This window comes from Hippocampus bargibanti, linkage group LG10, assembly GCF_051943395.1.
Source record: "Hippocampus bargibanti isolate YZ-2025 linkage group LG10, ASM5194339v1, whole genome shotgun sequence".
Classification (NCBI taxonomy): domain Eukaryota; kingdom Metazoa; phylum Chordata; class Actinopteri; order Syngnathiformes; family Syngnathidae; genus Hippocampus; species Hippocampus bargibanti.
In genome coordinates, this window is record NC_142743.1 from 13,574,016 (window position 1) to 13,597,881 (window position 23,866).

General features: G+C 40.6%; 2 protein-coding genes and 4 non-coding genes across 9 annotated transcripts; all 6 read right to left on the reverse strand.

The window, feature by feature from the left end:
* fgfbp2b (fibroblast growth factor binding protein 2b) lies at positions 1 to 1,635 on the reverse strand. Its single transcript, XM_089006636.1, has 2 exons — positions 882 to 1,635; positions 1 to 112 (listed from the first exon to the last, which is right to left on the reverse strand). Exon 1 carries the CDS (start codon positions 1,575 to 1,577, stop codon positions 891 to 893), a length of 687 nt encoding a protein of 228 aa, XP_088862762.1. The 5' UTR covers positions 1,578 to 1,635; the 3' UTR covers positions 1 to 112; positions 882 to 890.
* Positions 1,636 to 4,894: 3,259 nt separating this feature from the next.
* prom1b (prominin 1 b) lies at positions 4,895 to 23,698 on the reverse strand. Of its 4 annotated transcripts, XM_089006524.1 has the most exons (27): positions 23,143 to 23,698; positions 19,412 to 19,473; positions 19,276 to 19,302; positions 18,975 to 19,180; positions 18,042 to 18,162; positions 17,886 to 17,949; positions 16,378 to 16,467; positions 16,227 to 16,250; positions 15,833 to 16,050; positions 15,687 to 15,761; positions 15,457 to 15,520; positions 14,349 to 14,508; positions 13,716 to 13,868; positions 12,919 to 13,042; positions 12,662 to 12,765; positions 12,476 to 12,560; positions 12,249 to 12,395; positions 11,274 to 11,345; positions 10,476 to 10,568; positions 10,356 to 10,373; positions 10,145 to 10,198; positions 9,283 to 9,363; positions 9,018 to 9,086; positions 8,840 to 8,929; positions 8,123 to 8,238; positions 7,049 to 7,153; positions 4,895 to 6,217 (listed from the first exon to the last, which is right to left on the reverse strand). In XM_089006524.1, the coding sequence occupies exons 1-26, from the start codon at positions 23,423 to 23,425 to the stop codon at positions 7,081 to 7,083; spliced, it is 2,673 nt and encodes an 890-aa protein (XP_088862650.1). In that variant the 5' UTR covers positions 23,426 to 23,698; the 3' UTR covers positions 4,895 to 6,217; positions 7,049 to 7,080. The 4 variants fall into 4 exon arrangements, with proteins under 4 accessions (XP_088862650.1, XP_088862652.1, XP_088862653.1 ...); XM_089006526.1 differs by lacking the exon at positions 16,227 to 16,250; XM_089006527.1 differs by lacking the exons at positions 10,356 to 10,373; positions 16,227 to 16,250.
* trnag-gcc (transfer RNA glycine (anticodon GCC)) lies at positions 8,391 to 8,461 on the reverse strand. Its single transcript has one exon. It is a non-coding gene; the product is annotated as a tRNA-Gly (tRNA).
* On the reverse strand, positions 8,718 to 8,788 carry trnag-gcc (transfer RNA glycine (anticodon GCC)). Its single transcript has one exon. It is a non-coding gene; the product is annotated as a tRNA-Gly (tRNA).
* On the reverse strand, positions 10,842 to 10,912 carry trnag-gcc (transfer RNA glycine (anticodon GCC)). The gene has a single exon. It is a non-coding gene; the product is annotated as a tRNA-Gly (tRNA).
* On the reverse strand, positions 11,165 to 11,235 carry trnag-gcc (transfer RNA glycine (anticodon GCC)). The gene has a single exon. It is a non-coding gene; the product is annotated as a tRNA-Gly (tRNA).
* Positions 23,699 to 23,866: the final 168 nt, after the last annotated feature.

Here is a 23,866-nt window from a genome sequence, read left to right on the forward strand (position 1 = left end):
TGAGAACTTCATTTTATTCTCCTTCCAATTTTGACGATCACTCACTCAAAGCAGTGATGCTCATCAGTGATCATGTGACAAGTCCATCGTTGGTGTGTTCCCCCCACCCCACCTGAAACAAAATGGATGAATCAATAAATTGCACATATCCAACAAACATTTTAACATTTGTTTGACTTTCACAACTGTTTCTTGTATCACAAATGCTGCAGTGATTTCATTGCAATTGATGGATTCATCGTTTTTACACATAGTAATTCTGATCAATTGATAGTATTTAAACGTTATAATAGATTATTTTCTCTCCTTTACCAAAGTAGTTTATATTTAACAAAGACCAGTGGTTTTATTGTGAAATTTCCGTCACATAAATAAGAATAAAATCGTACTTGAATTTTTTTTTCTAATGAATATATTTTTTACAGTTACAACAAATATTTTATAAATATTCAAAAATATATTATATATAGTATTTTATAAAATACTAAAATAAATGTTTTTTAAATATTAGTTTAAAAAAATCAACAACTTTGATACGCAAAGATATTTTTCTAAAAATAATTGAATCAAAATTAAATATTTGCATTGGGTGTAAAAAAAAAGGAAAAATGAATTATAAATACATATTGGATGACATAAAAACGAAAAATGATTACTTGTTTACATATGTTAAAAAAAGTATTATTATTATTTGATTTTGTTATCATTTGATTTGCATTAGGCGGCACTGCAATGTTAGCTACTTCATTTTGGCCAATGGGGAAATGAATGATTAAAGCCTAGATGATAAATCTGCCAAGCAACAAGTGGTCAGTAAAAATATGAGCAACCCCCCCTCCCCCCACACACACACACACACACTTTCTTGAAGTGTGACTCACCCATCCACGTCAGTTCTGAAACCATCCGATGAAGTACGTGCAAATGCCGTGGAAGCTCTTCCAGCAGTATTCCGTGGCGATGCGGGACGCCTTGGACTCGGGCAGCTCCGTCGGTGACCTCGCGGTGGTCTTGGCTGGTTTGGGGGTGGTCTTCCTGGCGGGGGGTGGGACGGCTTTGCCCGCTTGCGGCTTAGCGGGCGTGTGAGGCTTCTGCGGTTTCTGAGTGGCAGCGGGTTTGGGCTGAGTGGGGACGGCAGGTCTGGCTTTGGCGGGCTTGGCTGCTCGGGGCCAGGCGGACAAGAAGCTCATCTGGACCTCGTCAGGATGCTTTTTACACATGGGGGGCCGGTAGAGTTTGGCCCCCTGGCAGGCGTGGCTCAGTTTGCGCAGCTCCCACATGATCTGTGTGAAGTAGTGGCGCGGGTTGAGGCTGAAGGCGCGGCACAGGTTGGGCTTTCCCTGGAAGTCGCAGTAGTACGCGCGGCCGGTCGGTGTTGGACCCTTGCAGGACACCCGCAGCCGGGTGTGGTCGGCGACCCCCGACACCACCATGGTGCAGGCATCCTTGCTCTTGGTGCTGAAGCGGATGGGCTCGTCCCAGATGCTGCCTTGCTGCTGGTTGATGCCGTTTTCTGTTTGAGCGTGGCATGCGCATGCCCACGCCGCCAGCACGACAACGACAGCTGGGGCCCTCATATTGGGAAGTGACGTTTAGAGGACGGGTACGGAAAGCGTGCGCGAAGGCTAGGAAGGGTACGAGGGGCTTTATAAAGGGGATGGAGTACAAAGACGCCTTTCTTCAGGTGAATATGCGACTCCACCTACGCCGCGAACGCGATGCAGGGGAAGGTGGGCAGGGAGTTGGGATATATATATATATATATATATATATATATACAGTAAAGTCTCGTTATATCGATATTCAAGGGAGTCCGAAAAAATATCGATATAACCGGAACTATCGATATATCCGATATCGATATAACGAGACTTTACTGTGTGTATGTATATATATATATATATATATATATATATATATATATATATAAATAGTTACAATTGCATAGCCAATTATAGCGGGGGCAGTTGGAATTGCACCCTATTAACACATACACTCCCGTTGACGAATTTATTTGGGAATTGCAAATATGACGTAGAGCGCCATATCCGAATTTGTTCAGGTTTTGGTTTTTCTTACTTGGGTGCCGATGAAGCGCTGGCCATGGCCTCAGGCAATGTTTTTCCCTTCCACGAGGGGGCAGCATTTGCCTTTTGTCCATGCTTGTGCTTTGTTCCAGCTTCAGGTGTTGTTCAAGTGCTATATAAATCAAAATGTATGTATGGTATTGTATTGTATTGTATTGTATTGTATTGTATTGTATTGTATTGTATTGTATTGTGTGCAGCTGCCCCCGTTTCAAGCTTATATAACCCTTTTAAATAACCTCATTAACCTCATTTTGGAATTAACTTTTTTTCTGATAAAAGAAGATAGCCAAAGTTTCTTACGCTGCATTGAATGTTTACGTAGTCCTAAAACTCAATATTCTGTGGGTCCTGGAATTCAAGTGACAATGACCAAACCCCTGGCATTGGAGTGGACACATTTGCACATGTCTGGCGGTGAATGAGTTATTTAAAAACATTGAGAGTTGATTTTGATATTTCAACATGATTTTAGCCTCATTTTGTCACGGTTTGTGAGGTGGTGATGGCGGGTGCGGATCCCAAGAAGCAGGCAGGAGGGAGCAGGAGGTTGTTTGACAAATTGTATTAAAATAAAGGTCAGCAGGAACAAAATGTAAAACATCAAAATCATCTGAATGGAAAAAATACAAAGTAGCAAAAGAAGAGCAAAAGTAAAAGTCCGCCAAGGTTAAACAAACACATGCACAGCATACAATGCATGCAATTGCAGACAAAGCAGCAAACAATGAACCGACACCGGATGGTCGTGCCGGGTGTCCTATTAAGTGTCAGTGATTAAACGACCAGCACCTGCGAGGCTGCAGGCAGGGCTGACGTCGCTACCCGTTGCTCGCCAATCTGATCGGGACGACCAGCACCTGTGCAGGTGCAGGCGGGGCCGACATCGCCCCCCGTTGGTCGCCAACCAGATCATGACACATTTTCCCGCTTGTAAAATTCCTCCTTTGTTAGACTATATTTTGACTTGATCAAAAAACATCCGAAAGCGACAGTGTCAGGTCGAGGCGCATAAAGATTTTCCTCCACCTCACACACACACACACACACACACACACACACACACACACACACACACACACACACACACACACGCACGCACGCACGCACGCACGCACGCACGCACACACACACACACACACATACACAAACACTGGAGTGTGTGATGTCCCCTCAGGGAAAGGGGTGATGGGCGGGTGATTTTTAACGATGCCGAACGCATAAGGCACAAGCCAAACCCCTTCGTGACACATTACATAATCCCGCATAGGACCTTCTTTCACTATTGATGCATAAATATATGGCGTGTAGTTGTATGTGTGTCTGCCTGCGCGCTGTTTATATTCCTATTAGGAGAGTGAAAGATGACCCGTCAAAAAAAAGCAGCGCGTCTTTTCTGATTTTCTGCCAGAATAAACTTTTGGAGTCTGGAAAAGCATTGAAAGGGTTCGTCACGCTCACCCACAGGAAGGTAAAGATCCTGTCAGGAATTAGCCAGTGACTGAGAGGACTGATATTATATATACTGTGTGTATATATATATATATATATATATATATATATATATATATATATATATATATATATATATATATATATATATATATATATATATATATATATATATATATATATATATATATATATGGAGACGAATAAAGGCATATCCAATCCAATCCAATATATACAGTAAAGTCTCGTTATATCGATATTCAAGGGAGTCCGTAAAAATATCGATATAACCGGGACTATCGATATATCCGACCCTGTTTGCATGTAATTTTCTCCGTGCGTGCATAGAAATAGTATCAATATAACCGGGACTATCGATATATCCGATATTGATATAACGAGACTTTACTGTATATATATATATATATATATATATATATATACCATGTAAATTTCTCCACTGTGAGACGAATAAAGGCATATCCAATCATATATATATATATATATATATATATATATATATATATATATATATATATATATATATATATATATATATATATATATATATACTTGCAGCTGATCAAATTGATTTCTGTCTCAGTTATGAAAAACAAAGTAAAACAAAAAAAACGAAAACCATCGCTGCCATTCACAAATTTATTCGGGAATTGAAAATATGACGTAGAGCGCAATTCCAGAATTTGTTCTGGTTTTGTTTTTTTCATGCTTGGGTTCTGATAAAGCGCGAATGTGTAGTGTCACAGAAAATGCAGAAGATGGCGGCAGAGCTCCGTTGGAAATAGTTTTGTTTTGCAGTTTGGAATTGTTTTCAACAAATCTCAAAGAGTCGTCTCGGTGTAACATACCGACGTCCAGAGACGTCGGTTGTCCTTTAAGAGCAATTTAAAAAAACTGCGCTCTTCGTTGGTATTGCTGTGTTTAGACAACACTGCCTCCTGGTGGCCAGGATGCAAACCAGACAAAACAACACACTGAAATGAATTGCAGCATTCAATTCTTACTGTACGTTATTGTGGTCTGTCTTTGTTTTTAAGAAAAACACCATTGCTGCATGCCATATTTCCTCATCAAAAACATTTTGATTCTTAGGGTTTCCAATAGCAGCTGCACCCAACCCGATCGGGATTGAGGCTCACAGAGGACGTCTTTCAAATAAATGTTAAGTGGGCTGAAAAGGACACAGAGCACAAGAGTGGCGGCAATGTTTAGTCTGGTGTCTGCCTGATTTCCTGAACGCCATTCAGGAAGTTCATCAATCAAGATGGGGGAAGGAAAGAGCACAGTGGGTGGCAATGGGGGGCCCTTTGAAGAAAAACTGGTAACGGTGGGGGGGGGCGGGGGGATATTAGGTTGTGTGTGCTTTGGTAGAGTGGCTAATATTAAGGAGGGAAATGCGCTCGCCTCTTTATACATGTTACTGACTGAGAGCTTCTGTTAGCCACCATGTAGACAAAGACGAGACTTGTTAGCTTTTTTTTTTATTCACCATTTTGACTCCCCTGCCCCCCCCCCCCACTCAGCATGTCAGCTTTATTTTGTTTTTTATTAGCTTCGCGCAATGTTGGAACCATTGAGAAAAGAGAGTTTACAAATTGATATTAAGATAGTTTCCACGTTAGCTGTTAGTTTAGCATGAACTCAGATTGGGATGAAGTAGCTCACAAGCTAGTATCACCCACCATCCATCCCCCTGTTTGGTTGAGCATTAGCTTGGGAACGTTAGGGTAAATAAGCTCACAAGATGGATTTGTATATGCAGTACTGTATATTATTTTACTATGTCCTTTTAGCTTGGTTTAATTTTAGCTTGGAGTTGGGGAGAATCAGCTCACGTGCTAATTATTTTTTTGCTTAACATTATCTTGAAAAAATGAGGAAAAGAAAACTCAAAAACTAATTACAGTTGACCTCTGAGAGTATAAAATGACAAAATATTAGGATTTGAAAAACAAAATACGATGGTATGACATTTCCCAAAGGTCAGGTTTCTTGTATTGAATTTAAATAAAATAAATAGAATATTAGTAGTCTATTGAAGTGATTAGGTGGCTTGAATCCATAGCTACGATCTATTACAGTGTTATTTTTAAATAAGATACAGCTGGTTGTATGGTGTCATCTCCCAACAATTTAATTTTCCTCAAACCTCTCGAGCGCAAACCATGCTAGTAGCGATACTCTTACATGAAAGACCAGGCTAGTTCTACAAAAACATTTAACTCTAAACATATTTTAGAAAAACAAACAAAAACAAATAAATACACATACAAAAAAAATGTACACATTGTGTCCGTGTGTCTGACAGTAAGGATATAGACGGAAATAGCAATGTGAGAAAAACAGATGAGTTAAGATGTTTGAATAAGTACATGATAATATGCTGGCAAGTTCAGAGTTCTTGTTTTTTTGTAACTAATAGAACATTTATATACAATAAACGTTCAATCAGTAACCCCGATTTTTTTTGTCACCCAAACATTTGTAGAGGAAATCCAGAATCGGATTATCTTGGGAAAATTAAATGCAATGTTGAGGATCACCAACAGTTAATAAATGGGCTTTGTCGTTTGCCTTCCCTTTTCTTTTCTTGAGTCAAGATGACATAAAACGAGCACTTACGAGAACCGGTGCTTCAGTTCCAGTTTTCTTGTCCACTGTAAAAAAATTAAATAAAATAAATAAAGATAAATCAACCTTGTTCCCGTTGTTGTTTAGTCATATTAATGGTGTTTCAAAAGGACAAAGAGGATAATTGTTGGAGTTAAAATTAACCTACTGTTTCCAAATCAATCAAAAAAAGTAACCTTGCCTAATTGTTGTTCTGTTTCCAGAAAAACATTTCAAGGACTACTTTGTAAAATATACAGATGCTCCCCAATTTACGAACGAGATACGTTCTAAACGGTCGTTCGTAAGGTGAATTTGTTCATAAGTTGCTTCAGTACTATATTTTGTATGGAATGTAAGTTTAAGGCTCATATAAGTATGGGTAAGGTTTATATAAGTATGTTTAAGGTTTGTATAAGTAACCTGTATTTGGTTGTACTGAAAAATAAACATTTAATCAAATACATGCTCTATCAAGACATGTACAACTGGAGAGAAGACTACATAAGTTACTACAAAAATGTTTGTGTGTACCGTTGTTCGTAACTCGAATGTTCGTAAGTAGGGGAGTGTCTGTACAAGCGAGCTACAATAAGAAAGCGTGCCACATGATTAGAGTCACATTCAAGTCATACAATTTGAATTGTTGTATATTGCTTTCTCGTAATATGAGACTTGTGCAGAAAATGGCGGCCTCGAGCGACAGAAGTGGTTGACATCCACACCAAAGTCAAGTCTCCTCTCCACATGGCTTCTTGTCAATGATGAAAGTGACAAACTCAAAAGGATAAGACTGGGATCCTGGTGACCGCTTTTCAGCGATATGTTGTTAAAAGCCCAAAACGGTAGGGAAGAATGCAAGAAGATTGACCTTTTACCTCGTCATTGGTGAGGCAACCTCCATTTTGAATCAGCAGTCGACACAGATTGTGGGCGCCGAGGCTCGAGGGAATCGGAACAGGGTGTCGCTATAGGGGGAACTACTGCACAGGGAAACATGTACGTATGTCCACGCACGCATACACACACATACACACACACGCACGAGTATTTGAGCCAATGAGAACTTGAGTCGGCTAGCTCCGATTTTTTTTAATTAAAGCTTTGCACTGAATATATTGATGCAAATAATATTTATCTACTTGACTTCCTATTGAAAATATGTTTGCGCACTGATGGAAATAACGAGTCGTTAACTCGATGGGAATGAATGGGGCAACTAGAGGGATCCTTTCAGGAGATACAGTGCCAAAAAAATATGAATAATAATAGCAATACATAAAAATATAACTTCACCACGTGCATGGGGTCAATGGCACGGCACAGTTTCCCAAAATGGGGCATTATGTTTACCGTGATTACCCATAATGCAAAACAAGATGTCCAGTTGGAAGAAGATCATCAGAAAGCATCAAGAGAAGGATTCATCCAAAAGAGGAAATGATTTTTGAGAATGAAGATGATAGTGATGATTATGATGATGATGATGGTAAAGATCCAACGTTAAAGCGTGGATAGGACGTGACAACGTAAGAAGGGTCAAAGGGCAACAAGCCAAGGGTAAAGGGAGCTGGGTAAAAACCATGAATATGAAAAATTAAGGGTGGTTAGAAATAGGAAGAAGAGAAAACAAATTGATAAATATGATTCCATTGTGTTATGTTCCACATTCCAAATATTCAGTTTTCCCATCATGCCATGTTTAGAGAAGAATTTTTTTTAAATTCCAAAACGATCACCTAACTGAAAGAATTCAAATTCCACTTTTATAATTCAAATGTTCACTTTCTTCCTTTTTATTAGTATCTATTTCTTTATTTCTCAGTGTGATTTAGCAAATTTCCTAACAGTCACGCTCATAAAATATAAGGAGTAAATTTTACCGTTCCTGTAATGGATCTTTTACACTGTGTATAATGTATACTGAATAATGTAGTGTTGTCTGAACTCACTCTTCAAAGACGTCCTCCGTGTCCATCCTACGGTAATGTTTGGCCAGTTTGATGGATATGATGATACTGGGGAGCAGCAGGATGCTACAGAGTCCCAGTCCTAACCAGAAGGTGTTCTAGAAAAACAACAAAAAGGCCATTCTTATTCACTGTGTTAAAAATCCCTTCCATTGGCACAGGTTGACGTGATGGTGGCCACTTCTCCACATGCGCATGCAGCCGGATGTTCTGCGTGGAACAGTTTAAGGACACAATTAGAAAAGGACTTTGCATTGGCCGGGAATCGAACCCGGGCCTCCCGCGTGGCAGGCGAGAATTCTACCACTGAACCACCAATGCTATGCATGACTCCTATGCATTCCTTCAGACCTTCGTAGAGCGACCATGGTTTTGAGTATTTCCAACGTTAATCGGCATAAGTTGTCGTGGCCTCTGGGAGGTCAACCATGGCTTGCAGAGTAATATTGTTTGGGTTTATTTAGCACAATTGACATAACGGTAGTATATTTTAAATGAATAAAAAGACAGCAAAACATCTGGAGTGGGGGTGGGGTGATAGTTTCCATATGCTTGAGGATCGAAATGAAAAGGACATTGCATTGGCCGGGAATCGAACCCGGGCCTCCCGCGTGGCAGGCGAGAATTCTACCACTGAACCACCAATGCTCAGATGCCTACGCTGTGGACCATTCAGATAAAGGAAGAAATATGCCTCACCACTGAATCTGCGATGAAGCTGCACGCAATGATCTCCATGCTGTCCACAATATTGCTGATGGGTTTGCACTGAGCCACTTCCGTGGTTAGCTGCAGCCACCAAGCACATGACAGTGAGGAATAATGTTGCATTATTGTACGGCTGGCTCCATTTTGTCGAAGGGGAATCAACACTCACAGAGTTGTGAACCCAGTCTGTGTACTGTTTGAAGTATCCCACCAAGGTTTGGACGTAGTTTCTGGTTTCCTGGAGACATAACAAAAGCAATTATATACAATGTACTGTATATGTTTTTCTGTTTCTTTAAAGATTATCTTTTTTAGTTTTATAATAATAATAATAATAATAATAATAATAATAATAATAATAATAATAATAATAATACATTTTATTTTTAAGCACCTTTGAAAACTCTCAAGGACGTGTTTTTTAACATTGGTACCTGTTTGACCACATGTGAGGCGTTGTGACTGATGAGGTATTCCGATGCATCAATGGCGCTTAAGATGTTGGTCACTTTAACCTAAACATTTAAGTAATCGTAAAAAGTGATTAAAAATGTAATGCAGAAAAGAAAATTGACTCTAAAATTCACTCATTCACTGGCAGACGTGCAAAAATGTGTCCACTCCAGGACCAGGGTTTTTGTCATTTTCACTCAAATTGCAGGACCCACAGAATATTGAGTTTTAGGACTACATAGATATTCAATGTCTCTTCTTTCATCAGACAAAAAGAGTTAATTCCTAAATTATATTGGTATGACCTTGAAATGGGGGCAGCTGTCCAAAATACAATAGAGTACAATACATACATATTGTATTGATTTATATAGCGCTTTAACAACAGCTAAAGCTGTAACAAAGCACTAACACAGACAAAAGGCAAATGCTGCCCCCTCATGGAAGGTAAAAATATTGCCAGAGGTCTGACCAACGCTAATTCGGCACCCCATGCAAGTAACACCAAAACCCGAACAAATTCAGGAATGGCGCTACACGTCACACTTTTCAATTCGTGAATAAATTCGTGAATGGCAGTGAATGACTTAAAATAGCTTACAGGCTAAAAAAACGTACAGAAAATAGTGATAATGACATGCAAAACACTAATAAGGGAAAACCACAGTATCTGCAACATGGAAAAAAAGAAAAAAAAGAAAAAATGTGTAAAAAAATGAATCACAATTGTGTCAAATATGTACATATATTTATCTAAATTTTTAAACATGAAACAAGAAAACTAAATTTTGAATTTCAAGACGACATTAAAACAAAAATAAAATACAAATTGAAGTGTCTCACCGGCAGGTCTTTGGAGGTTCTCTGTAGCTGCTTAATGCTTTGACTCAAGGTGCTCTGCACAATGACACAAAAGCCCTTGTTATGCTCATGTAATGTGTACTTGTAAATTTTTTATTAACAAATCCAGGTCACACCACAACATCACCACAGTACTGCAAAAACAACAACAACAACAATAAAAAATCACAAGAACCACTGTCCCCGTGCTTACCCTGGCACGGACATATTTCTGTCACAGTAAATAAGAGGAGAGAAAAATGTGAGTGGAATTGCTTGCGTAGAACAACAATTAACGCAGGTGGCGCCTGTATATATGTTGTATGGAATGTACCATGGCTTGCTCCAATGGGATGACCACTTCTCGGTGGATCTGTCGGATACTGCTGGCGTGACCTTTGAGAGCATTCTCCAGAGCGCCACGTGGCTGCGAACACACACATACACACACACACACGCACGCACACACACACACACGCACACGCACACGCACACGCATACGCGCACACACACACACGCACGCACGCACGCACGCACACACACACACACACACACACACACACACACACACACACACACACACACACACACACACACACACACACACAGAAAGAAAATAAAGATAGAGGAAAGGAAAACATGGGAGTCGAGGTAACGCTTGCCACATGTTTGGAGGAGGTGCGAAAAAGAAAAGGGAAGTTGCATTGGCCGGGAATCGAACCCGGGCCTCCCGCGTGGCAGGCGAGAATTCTACCACTGAACCACCAATGCTACAATGTCATGGAACAGTTGTAAGGCACTCGAACTTTCAAACATATGAAAAAGCCACAGCAGTTGGGAAGTTAATGATGGGTTGGGAGCTGCAGACGGACAATGGTTGTTCGATTTTGGCAGAATTGACATTATATTTATATAAAAGCTTACAAGTAGTATATTTTCAATGAATAAGAAGGACAGCAAAACATCTGGGGGACGGAGGGTACAGATGTTTTACACGTTTGAGGACTGAAATGAAAAGTAATGTGCATTGGCCGGGAATCGAACCCGGGCCTCCCGCGTGGCAGGCGAGAATTCTACCACTGAACCACCAATGCTCGAGAAAACTGGGTATTCGGTGGTCTTATCAACTTACAAGTTGGTCAGCCTGCCCCTCCAAGTCAGTTGCGAATGTCAGAAGATCCACAAGGGTGGTTCCCTTATTCACCTTGAACACATAAACAACATGTCAAGTTTGTCATTTTATGTCAGATGTTTTTTTTGTTATATTTTCAGATTCCGAACAGCGGAAATTCTCAAGTCAATGCCGTACATCTATTTCCTCATGTCGTCTGACGAACTGACTGGCTGACTTATAAAAAGGAATTCACTGATTAATAAATCAATGGATGAAACACGTCACCCCCCCCCAACCCTCCCAGTGACAAATTCACCAGAAAACAGACCAACTTATTGACTGGCTGACTCATGAGGAAAAAAATGGAGAATGGCTGCTCCCTGCTGGCGAGAACTTCAATATACCTCGAAATTGTATTGTTTTGAATCACAATTTAAATTCTAAAACAAAATAAAAATAAATCATCCTTCTCTATTAACTCATTAAATGCCAATCATAAATTTATTCGTGAATTAAAAATATGACGTAGAGCGTCATTCCCGAATTTGTTCGGGTTATGGTTTTTCATGCTTGGGTGCCCATAAAGCGCTGGCCATGGCCTCTGGCAATGGCCTCTGGCAATGATTTTTATCTCCCATAAGGGGCGGCTTTTCCCTTTTGTCCATTTTAGTGCTTTGTTACAGCTTCAGTTGTTGTTAATTAAAGCGCTATATAAACCAATCTGTTTACATTACATTGTTTCCACTGTTTCCATTGTCCCTCATTTCAAGCTCATATAACTCCAGACCCATATAATTTAGGAATTTAGTCTTTTTTCTGATGAAAGAAGAGAGTTTGCGGTTTTTAACGCTGTACTGAATGTTTATGTCGTCCTCTAACTCCTGGAACCTCCTGGGACCTGGAATTGAAGTGACAATGACAAAACCCCTGGCACTGGAGTGGACACATTTTTGCACGTCAGGCAGTGAATGAGTTAATCACTGAGCTAACTACCTCAGCCATGTATGCTTCATAGTCGATGATTCCGATGCCCGCGTTGGCAAAGTTGATGAGGTTATCTCTGCCCTCCTGTTCCAGCAGTGTGACGTCCTGCAGGTCCACCTGCACATTCTCAAACACTTTGGCCAGGTCTTTGTTGTACTAATAACACATGCATAGCACACAATTAATATTATCCGACACTTAATCACAAGTGACTCACATTTCAACCGGATACTTGCCACTGTCCTATTGAGGAATGAGTTGATGTTGAACATGGTCTCCAGCTGAAGAGCATGATACAGCCCATTGTTGTTGTGGCACTCTCTACATCAATATCAAAATGACAACAACAAAACAAAATATCGCTTAGCCCATCAAAAAATGTCTGTGGCACATTATGTGAAATGATCACGGATTCTTTTTACCTGTACATGCTCTCCAAGGTTAAGTCAATGTTCGGGTTCTGAAAGAGCATTCCAGGAAGGAAGTTCTTCTTGGCCGGATGGACCAGGAAAGGTGTGTCTATGATCTGAGGCCACAAACAAATATATTTACATTGACCCCAATTAGTTTACCGAACTCTTTCTACTCCCAGGAGAAAAAGGGGTTGTACGTTCAATGAACGAATGAATGTCAACGGGCTCAGACAACAAACATTAATTCCAGTGTTTAATTTCCGTACCTGGAACAGCTGCCGGCTGGCCAGCGGCTCACACAGAATTTTCTCCACGTTGCCACCGACGATGAACAGCGCAGTCACGATGGCCATCAACACCCAAGCGAAGATGAAGGAGAAGCCCACACCGCTGTCATAGACCCATAGATACAAAACAAGGAATCATAATTCATGCATGGCCTCAGATTGTAGATGCAGGGGAGGGACTAAAACACAGGCCCGGTGGCAAAATCTGGCCCGCCACATCATTCTATTCAGCCTGCGAAAGCAAATCAAAATTCCATGATGCTTGCTAAAGTCCAAACCAACATTTCAAATTGTCCCATGTAAACCACAATAAACGTCTTTATTTTGTTACTTCAAATTTGAAAACTAGTAATTCATTCATTCGTGGATGAAACATTCTAATGGCTTCCCGAAACGGCCCCCGAAAGGAAACCGTAACTACAATGTGGCCCGTGGCAAAAAATGGCTGACACCCTTGCTTAGAGTTCATCACATGACGCGGTCCCGAAAATTGGGCGCAATCTCAAGGTGAAATTATGTAAAAGGGCTTGTCAGAGTGTTTTAGAGCGATAAGAGCAGTCGACCAACATATCTTTGCGACTTGCTACCTGGTAAGCCGCTAATTGATCACTATATGGGCAAATGTGCGCGAGAGCGCCATTGTCCCTTTGCCATCTCCCACGGCGAAGACCCAAACAAAAGCTAAGTGCAGTGTGAAAAGCCCATCAATTTTTCACTCTGTCTCAGTTTAAAGACACCTTATTAGAGTGTCAACAGTCTTGAGTGGAGGTACGTACGCCATCAGCAGATTCCCGCCCGTGTTGGACAAACAGCCGCGACTGGTTGGCGTGGCTTGCTTGTCATAGCCGCACGTTCCACACAGCAAGCCCAAAATATTGAAGGATAGAATAAGCACCACCATGCACAGCACCGCCACGCAGCCGATCCACCTGCAGGAAAAGTTTGAATTCACCAGTAGGTCTTCAAATGATTCTTTCTTAATTCATTCACTGCCATTCCCGTATTTATCCGGGAATTGAAAAGCATGACGTGGAGCGCCTTTCCCGAATTTGTTCAGGTTTTGGTTTTCCTTGCAGAAGGGGTGCGAATCAAGCTCCGGTAAGGCCTCTGGCAATGTTTTAACCATCTACAAGGGGGCAGCATTTGCCTTATGTACAGTTACCCCCATTTCAAGCTCAACTAACTCCAGACCCTTATAATTTGGGAATTAACTTTTTTTTCGGATGAAATAAGAAAGTCTAACGTTTCTTACTTTGAATTGAATGTTTATGTAGTCCCAAAACTCAATATTCTGTGGGTCCTGCAATTTGAATGAAAATGACAAAAACCCTGGTACTGGATTTTTCGCATATTTTCTGGCAGTGAATGAGTTATTTGATTTTTGGGGAAGATTCACATCAAAAGCAAACCTGTAGAAGTCGATCTGGTCAACCTGTGCGTAGTAGGACTCAATGTTCTTTTGCCCTTGGTTGAGGAAGATTGTGAAGTTGGCCAGCGACGCCTCCACGGGAAACATTTTGGCGAAGCCGTCAATCTCGGAACCGATTTTATCCAGCATCCCTTTCACTCCTGAACACATCACACCCACGCAATCCATACGTCAAACAGCAACAACGATCGCTTGATTCAAGAAGTTTAAGGAGCAACACTTACGAGGTAACGCTGCAGTTTCGTTGACCGGCATGAACAGAAGTGAAGATAAGAGATGACAACAAGGTGTAAAACAATGTGATAATTTTGAGTAGTACCAAGGCGAGTCCCCACGATATTGCTGATTTTTTTTTTATATGTTGTGGAATTCCATATTCATATTTACTGGATTGAAATGTAACAAGACAGAATCAAGGAAGAAGGAGAGCGAGCTGTGCTGGATGTTCATTTTTGTATGTGTTCCTGCTCCGTGAGTATTCAAGTGGCAATTAACTCATTCACTGCCATTCACAAATTTATTCGGGAATTGAAAATATAATGTAGAGCTCCATTTCCGAATTTGTTCGGGTTTTGTTTTTTCATGCTCGGGTGACAATAAAGCATAAAGGAGCATAAAGGATTTCTCTTTTTTTCCATGTTAGCGCTTTGTTACAGCTTTAGCTGTTGTTAAAGCACAATATAAACCAGTATGTATGTATTGCATTTTATTTTGGACAACTACCCTCATATAACTGCAGACCCATATAATTTAGGAAGTAACAATTTTTTTCCCGATGAAAGAAGAGAGTATAAGGTTTCTTACGTTGAATTGAATGTTTAAGCAGTCCTAAAACTCAATATTCTGTGGGCCCTGGAATTTGAGTGACAATGACAAAAACCCTGGCACTGGAGTGGACACATTTTCGCACGGCTGGCACTGAATGAGTTAAAAGAGTTCCAAGCGTGTGTTTGTCAAAATGTTTTGAAAATGTCCCTCCTTCTGAGCCATTTTCACCGATTTTCAGATTTGAAACGGATCCCCGGTCATGAACCAGTTCCTCAGCAATAATCCGGGGTTCACCGCACCGACACGAGCAGTTGATATACCTCCGATTATGTTTTTGGTTTGCTCTTTGACCAGCCTTGGCGTGTCATTGAATGACGAGTAACCCTAAACACAGAGGGAAGAAAAAAAATAAAAAACATTAAAAATGAAAATTAAAAAAGGGGGGGTGGGGGTGGATACTTTCAAATCATGCTAGCAGTTTGAATTATTTTAGTTGTCTTGTCTATGTTCAGCAAAATAAACTGGGATTGATGTTACGTTCACAGCAGACCTTCTGTATAATGTGACTGAGATCTGTCTTCAGGACCGTGTGGACATTCTCCAAGGCAAAGTCGACATCGGGGAGCTGCAAAAGAAGACGATAAAAGAGTTGGAACTCGTCTTCACTTATTTAGAAACATGGTTGCTGGGGTCCACCTTTGAGAAGTCGGCGTTGGCACCCAGCTGGAAAAGCGTGGAGCGGATGGCATTGCAGCTCGGCGACACGGCGCCATTGGTGCAGGCCGGGTCGGATAAGGTGTTGGAGAGCGACGCTCTCTCTGTGGACAGACTGTCCTTCAGCACCTCGGTGCCTTCTTGGAGGATTTGCAGTGATGAGCTAACGCTCTCCAGGGCCTCTTTTGTTTCACGCATGGCTGCAAGTGAACGTGAAATACATTTGAAAAACCAAAATTAAGTAGAAATGAAAAAAATACACACACAGGGAGAACAAAATTTGACATTAAGACTAAATAAACAAAAACCACCACTCAAGAACCGAGACACTGACACGTCTAGTCACAAATACAAATCCAGGACATTTTCTCATTACCTTTGATTGCATTCTCAACTTTAACTTGAGAAGAAAAAAAGAGGACAATATTTTGTTCACACAATGTGCTCAGTTATGCAATGTACGCCATATCCCCCTTTTCAGGTTATGCCGTTTAAGATGAATGTCAAAGAAGGTGAAACAGGTGTACCTCCTGCCATGCGCAGAGCCGTATCCAGGGAAGGAACCACTTCCTTCTCTAGCTGACTGTGAATCCTCCCGCCCAGTAAAGGTCCAATATCTATCATGATAAGAAACCTAATCAGAAACCCTTTAATAGTCAATGGTGAAATTCGTAAATTTGGAGATGGTAATGATAAAATGTAATAATAATAATAATAATAATAATAATAATAATAATAATAATAATAATAATAATAATAATAATTTAAAGGGCAACCGACATCACTTTTTTGTTTCCTAACTGACATCAGAAAAACGTTTCATAGCATCTAAAATACCCAAAACACACAGTATATTTTTAGTCAAATGCAAAACGCCAATAAAAATGACTCAAAGTGTCCAAAACCTGCAAAAAAATGGAGTTGCGAATTAGGCATTCTCAGAAAGTCTCGCCCCCAGTTCGTGACGTCACGCCAAGACGTCTTAAATTGCTCGAGAATCAAAACAATGGCTTCAGATTTGAAGAATTTGCTTTCTTGTTACACATCCAGTTATAAATATGATTCAAATAGTTCTGAAGAGGAAAGCATACATGTTTGCAATCGATTCAAGAATTTATTCCGTGCCATTTTGAGGCAACATTGGGGGGAAATGTATCACCAAAAAAGAGGCAGAAAATGGCGGCCAAGCTCCATGTGAGGAATCAATCAGCCCGTTTCCACAGGCTGATAAATTCTTTACATGGAGCTTTGTCGCCCTCTTCTGCCTCTTTTTGGTGCAACACGACGTTTTCAGACCAAACAAGTACAGCAAAATACATTGACGTCATGGAAGGACTGCTACAATGTGTCCTTTTTTCGGTCAGGGGCGTTCCTTCAGTGACGTAGGGTGAGGACTCGTCACCAACTCAAAAACAAGACTTCCGGAATATTCAGAGCGAGTCTTAAAACGTAAAATATAGCTATATGCGGTGGAATCTTTGTAAAATATGCTCAGTAGAAGTCATTTGAAGCCATTTTACAAATTATGGACACAACTTGTCCGGAGATGTCGGTTGTCTTTTAAACATTTAATTTCTAAGCCCAATCACAAGGCCCACAATGGAAGCACAGAAAATCTGGGGTCAATCTGAGGTGACCAGACACAGTCTGTTAAACTGTCATCTTCATGTAGGAGATCTGGCCTTGGACAAAATTTAAGTCTTGGTAAACTCCTTCACAGGAAGAGCTCATTAGCCAGGTTACAAATCTATCAGTTCATGGAAAGGACAACCCATTAAAATGTCTATGTTCTGTTAGTTTATAGTTGTTGGTGGTTGGGACGTCCACGGGTGTGGTATTCAAATCAAGACTATGTTTTACAAATGTATGTTCAATTTGCATATACTCGCTCTCAATAAATAGCTTGGCAGAGGGCTGCAGAAGTTGGGCATCAGTCATGAATGGCTGTGTCCCCTGCTGGCAGTATAAGACAATCTTCCTGTGTTTGAGCCTTTGTTCACAGTGTCTGAAAGAACATCCCTGACAGCACACTTACTGTCGATTTCGGACAGGACTTTATTTTTGACTGTGGTGTACTGCGAGGTCATGTATTCAATTTGCTGTAAGAAAGTGGCAACAAAATAAAATGAATACAATTTTAAAAAATGAATTTTGGGTGTTTTAAACCAACTGAGGGTGGCGGAGTGCTTACCGTGGGCGTGTTGTTGGCAAAGGTCTTCAAGTCTCTGATGTTGGTGTTAATGAACCGCCGAGTGCTCTTGATGTGCGAGCTCAGGTTGTGGTTTGCTGCGTAGGCCACGAATACCCCCAAACTAACATAATCACCACACAGAATATTTGATTGTTTAAATAAACAAAACAAAAAAAACACCCAGGATTTTTCTTTTATCATGTTACTTAAATAAAAACAAATCAATTAGAATTGAGCCCTTAATTGATTCTGCCTAGCAACAAGCAAACAAGTAGTTATAATTGCATATCCACATATAGTGGGGCAGTTGGAATAGCGCCTCATTAAGTCATTCACTGCAATCCCAAATTTATTCGGGAATTGAAAATATGACGTAGGGCGCCATTACCGAATTTTTTCAGGTTTTTTTTTTTATACTTGGGTGCTGATAAGGCGCTGGCCAAGGCCTTTGGCAATGTTTTTTTTTGTTTCCAGAAGTGGCAGCATTTGTCTTTTTTCCATGTTAGCGCTTTGCTACAGCTTCAGCTGTTATTAAAGCACAATATAAACCAATATGTATGTGTTGCATTGTATTTTGGACAACTACCCTAATTTCAAGCTCATATGACTCCAAACCCAAACAATGTAGGAATTAACTCTTTTTTTGTGTTGAAAGAAGTGAGTCGTTGTATTGAATGTTTCTGTAGTCCTAAAAGTCAATATTCTGTGAGTCCTCGAATTCAAGTGACAATGACAAAAACACTGGCACTGGAGTGGACACATTTTTGCACATGTCTGGCAGTGAATGAGTTAATTGTGCCTAGTGACAAGCTAAACCAAGCCGAGGAAGAATCCCCCTGCGCCCTCCTCCCTAAGAAAAACGTACATCTATATTTTTTGTTATGGGTGATTTGTTGCTAGGTTACCAAGATAAAATTGTTTTGGGGTCCTCACATGATGGTGATGGTGGTGGCGATGAGTGTGGTGGTGAAGAAGCCACGTCGGCAATCAGCATTTTTTCTTTGTCTCTGGTGCATCTCTCCGCCGCAATTCTCGCAGCAACGACAAACACAAAAGCACATCCCCAACACGGGGACGAGGACCACAAACAAAACGCCGATAGCCGCGCATACCAGGAACCCCAGCTCATAGTAGGCCCCCTGGGAAAAGGGCGGAGATACAATATCACCTGTCAGTCAACTTTGTCAATTAATCAGTTAATTAGACTCAAGTTGAACGTTGTCAGGAGGAATACCTCAAGCAGTAGGACGACATTGTCTGGCTGCATCAAGTGTATGAGAAGGAGACATCGGAGAAAAAAAATGGTAATATCGATCATTAAACTGTGACTTGATGTTTCATCGCTGAACTAAATGAAACAGAGCACAAACCTTTCTCCAGTCTTGAAGTTTGAGTCCTCCCATGTTTTGCTGAATGACTTTAACAATCAGATCTGAAAAGAAGAATTAAAAAAATAATTTGGGTGATTTTTGAATTGGGGTCAAAATCGAAGCAAAATGTGAAAAAACAGGAAACTGTTGTGGACCACAATTCTGCCCAGCAACAAGTAGAATTTGTCGTACTTGCCACATCATTGGATGAAAGCACCAAATCTACCCGGTGACAAGTGAGAGTCAACACTGATCAACACTGTATACACATTCTGTTAGATTTATTGTTTTTAGTGATCATACATTTAATCGTGAATATCTGATGGAAGCTGGAAGAGTTTGACAGCTACCCCCCCTATGATAATTTGTACGGCTGGATGAATGTGTCACAATCAGAAGAAGACATTTTCTTTCCAAAAGTCAACAACAGTGTGATTCCGGTCCATCTGTCAACTTGTTTATGTAGGTCAGCAAATGTTAAGCTTACCTGTGCCGTGAATCACCCGCATGCACCCTCCACTGTTAGTCTGTGGGTGTTTAAACACCCACATATATTTTCACACATTCACCAGTCACTTATTAACTCATTCACTGCCATTCACGAATGTATTCGAGAATTGAAAATATGACATAGTGCGTCATTCCTGAATTTATTGAGGTTTGTTTTTTCTTATTTGGGTGCAGATAAAGCGCTGGCCATGGCCTTTGGCAATGTTTTTTCCCTTTCACAAGGGGGCAGCATTTCTCTTTTTTCCATGTTAGCGCTTTGTTTCAGCTTCAGCTGTTGTTAAAGCACTATATAAATCAATATGTATGTATAGTATTGTATTTTGTACAGCTGCCCCCATTTCAAGCTCAGAGAACTCCAGACCCATATAATTTAGAAATGTAATCTTTTTTTCTGATGAAAAAAGGGAGTCTAATGTTTCTTACGTTGCATTGAATGTTTGTGTAGTCCTAAAACTCAACATTCTGTGATGGGGGGGGGGGTCTAGAATTCGAGTGACTGACAAAAACCTTGGCACTGAAGTGGACACATTTTTGCACATGTCTGGCAGTGAATGAGTTAATAACACCTTGACAAAACTGAGCAAAAACTGGGCCTTGATAATGATAAGTGAGCTAACCAGGTATGATATTTTATGCCATATAATTCTGAAATGTTTGTTGGGATGACACAAGAAAAAAACAATTGGGAGTCAAGTCGTGACCGAGTTTTTGGCAAGTCAGTCACTAAGTCTTAAAAATGGCATCCTGTTTGTAAGATATAGTGTCAACAGGAGAAAGCGATAGTTGGGCCAAATAAGAAGATTTTGGTGAATCTGGTGATGACGTGATTGGCGACGCGGGCTGATGGGTCAAGTCCCATGGCACCACCTGTTTTGTTTTTATTTTTTTCCACAGCTTCTTAGTTAGCATTAGCAACCCAGGGCAGCTAAGCTTAGACAGCTTAGTTCAGTGACCCAGTAAGAAAGGGAGGATACTGTAAATGAAAGGAGCGATGGGAAGACTACAGGGAAAAACAAGTGTCACAATTACTTAGAAGAAGAATACAAGAAAAGTTCTAACTAAACATTTGCAATAATTTAGAAAAAAAATATTCCCTTCACGGTCCGTCTGTTTTCCTGCGCCTGTCTGGCATTAAAAAAAAATTATAAACCTAACAGAACTCAACTAATACACAGTCTTAACAAAAGCTGCAAAAAAAGACATAAAATAAACCAAAATAAAAACAAACGATTAAAAAAATTCCAAAAGACTACATGCCATCTCATTTGTGGTAATATGCCCAACAATCCCACAGGTGCGAACCACCTCATGGCAGAAAGTTTGTAGCCCACGGTGGCATATGGTCGCTCTGGATTAAAGTTTTACGTGGTGATGCAGTTGACTTAGGAAAGCCTCCCATAATCGCCGATCTGTTAATTGATTAGCCAGCTCCGCTGGGCGAACCAAAAATGGCAGCGATTTAAAGGCTTCCAATCCTACTTCCCCGCGACAACACACCAACGTGACCACTCATGTACACGGTGACTGATAACAGGAGACAGATTTGAATGTGGCGTGACTAAAACTTCAACTATGACGATTCCACCCGGTGACCTGTTGTTGACTTTACGCCATGCATTAAAATTGACAATTGAACCGCTACTTTGAATAATCTGATCATAACATTCATTTATGGGATGAACATCACTACAGCACGTACTTGTTCCGACACTCAAAATCCACCGAGACTGCCATTTGTAGGCCACTTTTATTGGACAAATCCCATAAAAAGGGACTATGGAAATTGTGATCATTCACCACTGCTCACAGATATTACTTTTATACTTTCCGCTCTACAAAGATAAAATATAGCAAAGCACATTAGTTTGTTATGATTACAAAGACAAATTCTAGTCATCAGCAAATGATGATGAGTGGATAAGTGCAAATGTCCCCATTGTGGGACTTTTAAAGGCTTTCTGATTCTGAAATGTTGCATTCATTTCCGAGTGTTAAAATTTGTGGTATGAAAGATTATTTCACTCCTGGTCAAAATGGTCAAACAAAGAGAGTTTGTTGAGATTCAAAAGACAACACATTCAAGCACTCGAGGATGCTGGACGGTCTGTTTTTCAAGACAGATGGCTAACTGCATTAATGAAGCATCCCACAAGGATGGGCGAAAGGTATATGAACAGCAACATAAATTACTTTCAGACTGATAAATGCACTCATGCACATATTTTTAACCCGATGTTTCAATAAAATGGACCGAATGACCAGGTTGTCATGCACATTATCTATGCTGTGTAAATATAGCATCAGTGTGTAAATAGCGGATGCTCGTTGATGGCACACATTTGGACTTTGTTGTTTGGCTAGCGGCACATGACACCCAGACTTAACCAGCGACATCACAAATCTTAAAAAATGATATTTTGTGAGAAGAACGGTTGTAAAGGTGGATTGTACCGACAAAATATAACATTTGGAAAGACGGTCTTTGTAAATGAGCTCCATTCTGTTTGCATCTATGGTTGCATAAACAACAACAACAAATTTACCCCCCAGACCCCTCAAAAAACTGTTCTGAAAAATGAACTTGAATTAAACGAACAGTCCTATATGAACCTAATCAATTGACATTCGAGTGTATGAACTGTACTGGTAGACAAATTCAACAATTCAAATTTTTTAAATTCACTTTAGGCCTATACCTATTAACTGAGCAAGCTTGCGCATGACGAGGTAAAATGGAACATTAATACAGTAAAGTCTCGTTATATTGATATCGGTTATATCGATAGTACTGCTTATTACGATACTATTTCTATGAACGCAAGGAGAAAATTTACATGCCGCAGAATCGGATATATCGATAGTCCGGTTATATCGATATTTTTTTCCGACTCCCGAGAATATCGATATAACGAGACTTTACTGTATTATTAAAATGTGGCAATATTTATCAAGCTATTTTCAGTGAGCTGAACACTTTGAATTTGGAATGGAATTAATGACGAACATTTTGGTTGAATATGGCAAATTCAATGTTGTTTTAGGTGAAAAATGTTGAGTTCTGGGCAAAATCTACATTGAAAAAAAAAACTGAATTGTCCGAGGGATTTTGGGGACATGGCAATTGGGAATTGTTTGAATTGGTCGAGAAACAAAATAACAAATAACAAAAAATAATAACAATAAATGATTTCATGAGTTCGAATAACTTCGAATAATCTGACCTTTAGGGAAGGGGTTAGGCTGGATAATGTAGAGAAAAGCGTGGACCATGTGGAAGAGTACCCCGATGCTCCCTGGCTCATAATAGGCGTGAGTGTCGTACACCGCCGCCGGGACGAAGCCAAAATCCAGCGGCTCCACCGGCGGAGGCGAGCGCTGCTGGTGGGGATCCGCTCTCGGGTCACCCTGCCTCGGCTGCTGAGACTGGCCGCTGGCGGACGTAGTGTTGGCGGTGACGGCCTCCCACCAGCAGAGAAGCAGGACAATCCATCGTGTCCAGAACATGTCTCCGGAAACGGGGAAAAAAGACAAAATTCCAGGAAGGTGGCGGGCTGGAAGACAAATATTAAATCCGGGGGGTTCGACACCTGTCCGCTCCAGTCCACGCTCCGGAACACCTCACACCTGAACAGCGTCCAACCACACAACCAAGCAGTAACTTTCACGACACTTTCGTTATCTCCGGTCAGCTGCGTCCGAACTTTCGACGTACATTTCTTCGGTGGTCCTTCGCTCCTTAGACGGGTTGAAGTGAAAGGAGGACATGGAGCAGGTCGACTGTCACTCATCCTCCCTCCCGCTGAGCTCTAAATCCCGTTTGACACCGGCCAGAGGACGTCCTCAAAATAAAGCACACAATAATGGCTGTGTAAAATTAAAACTAAAGATAAAATGAAATATTTTTTATGAACATATTTTCACTATAGCGAAAAATACTTTAAAATA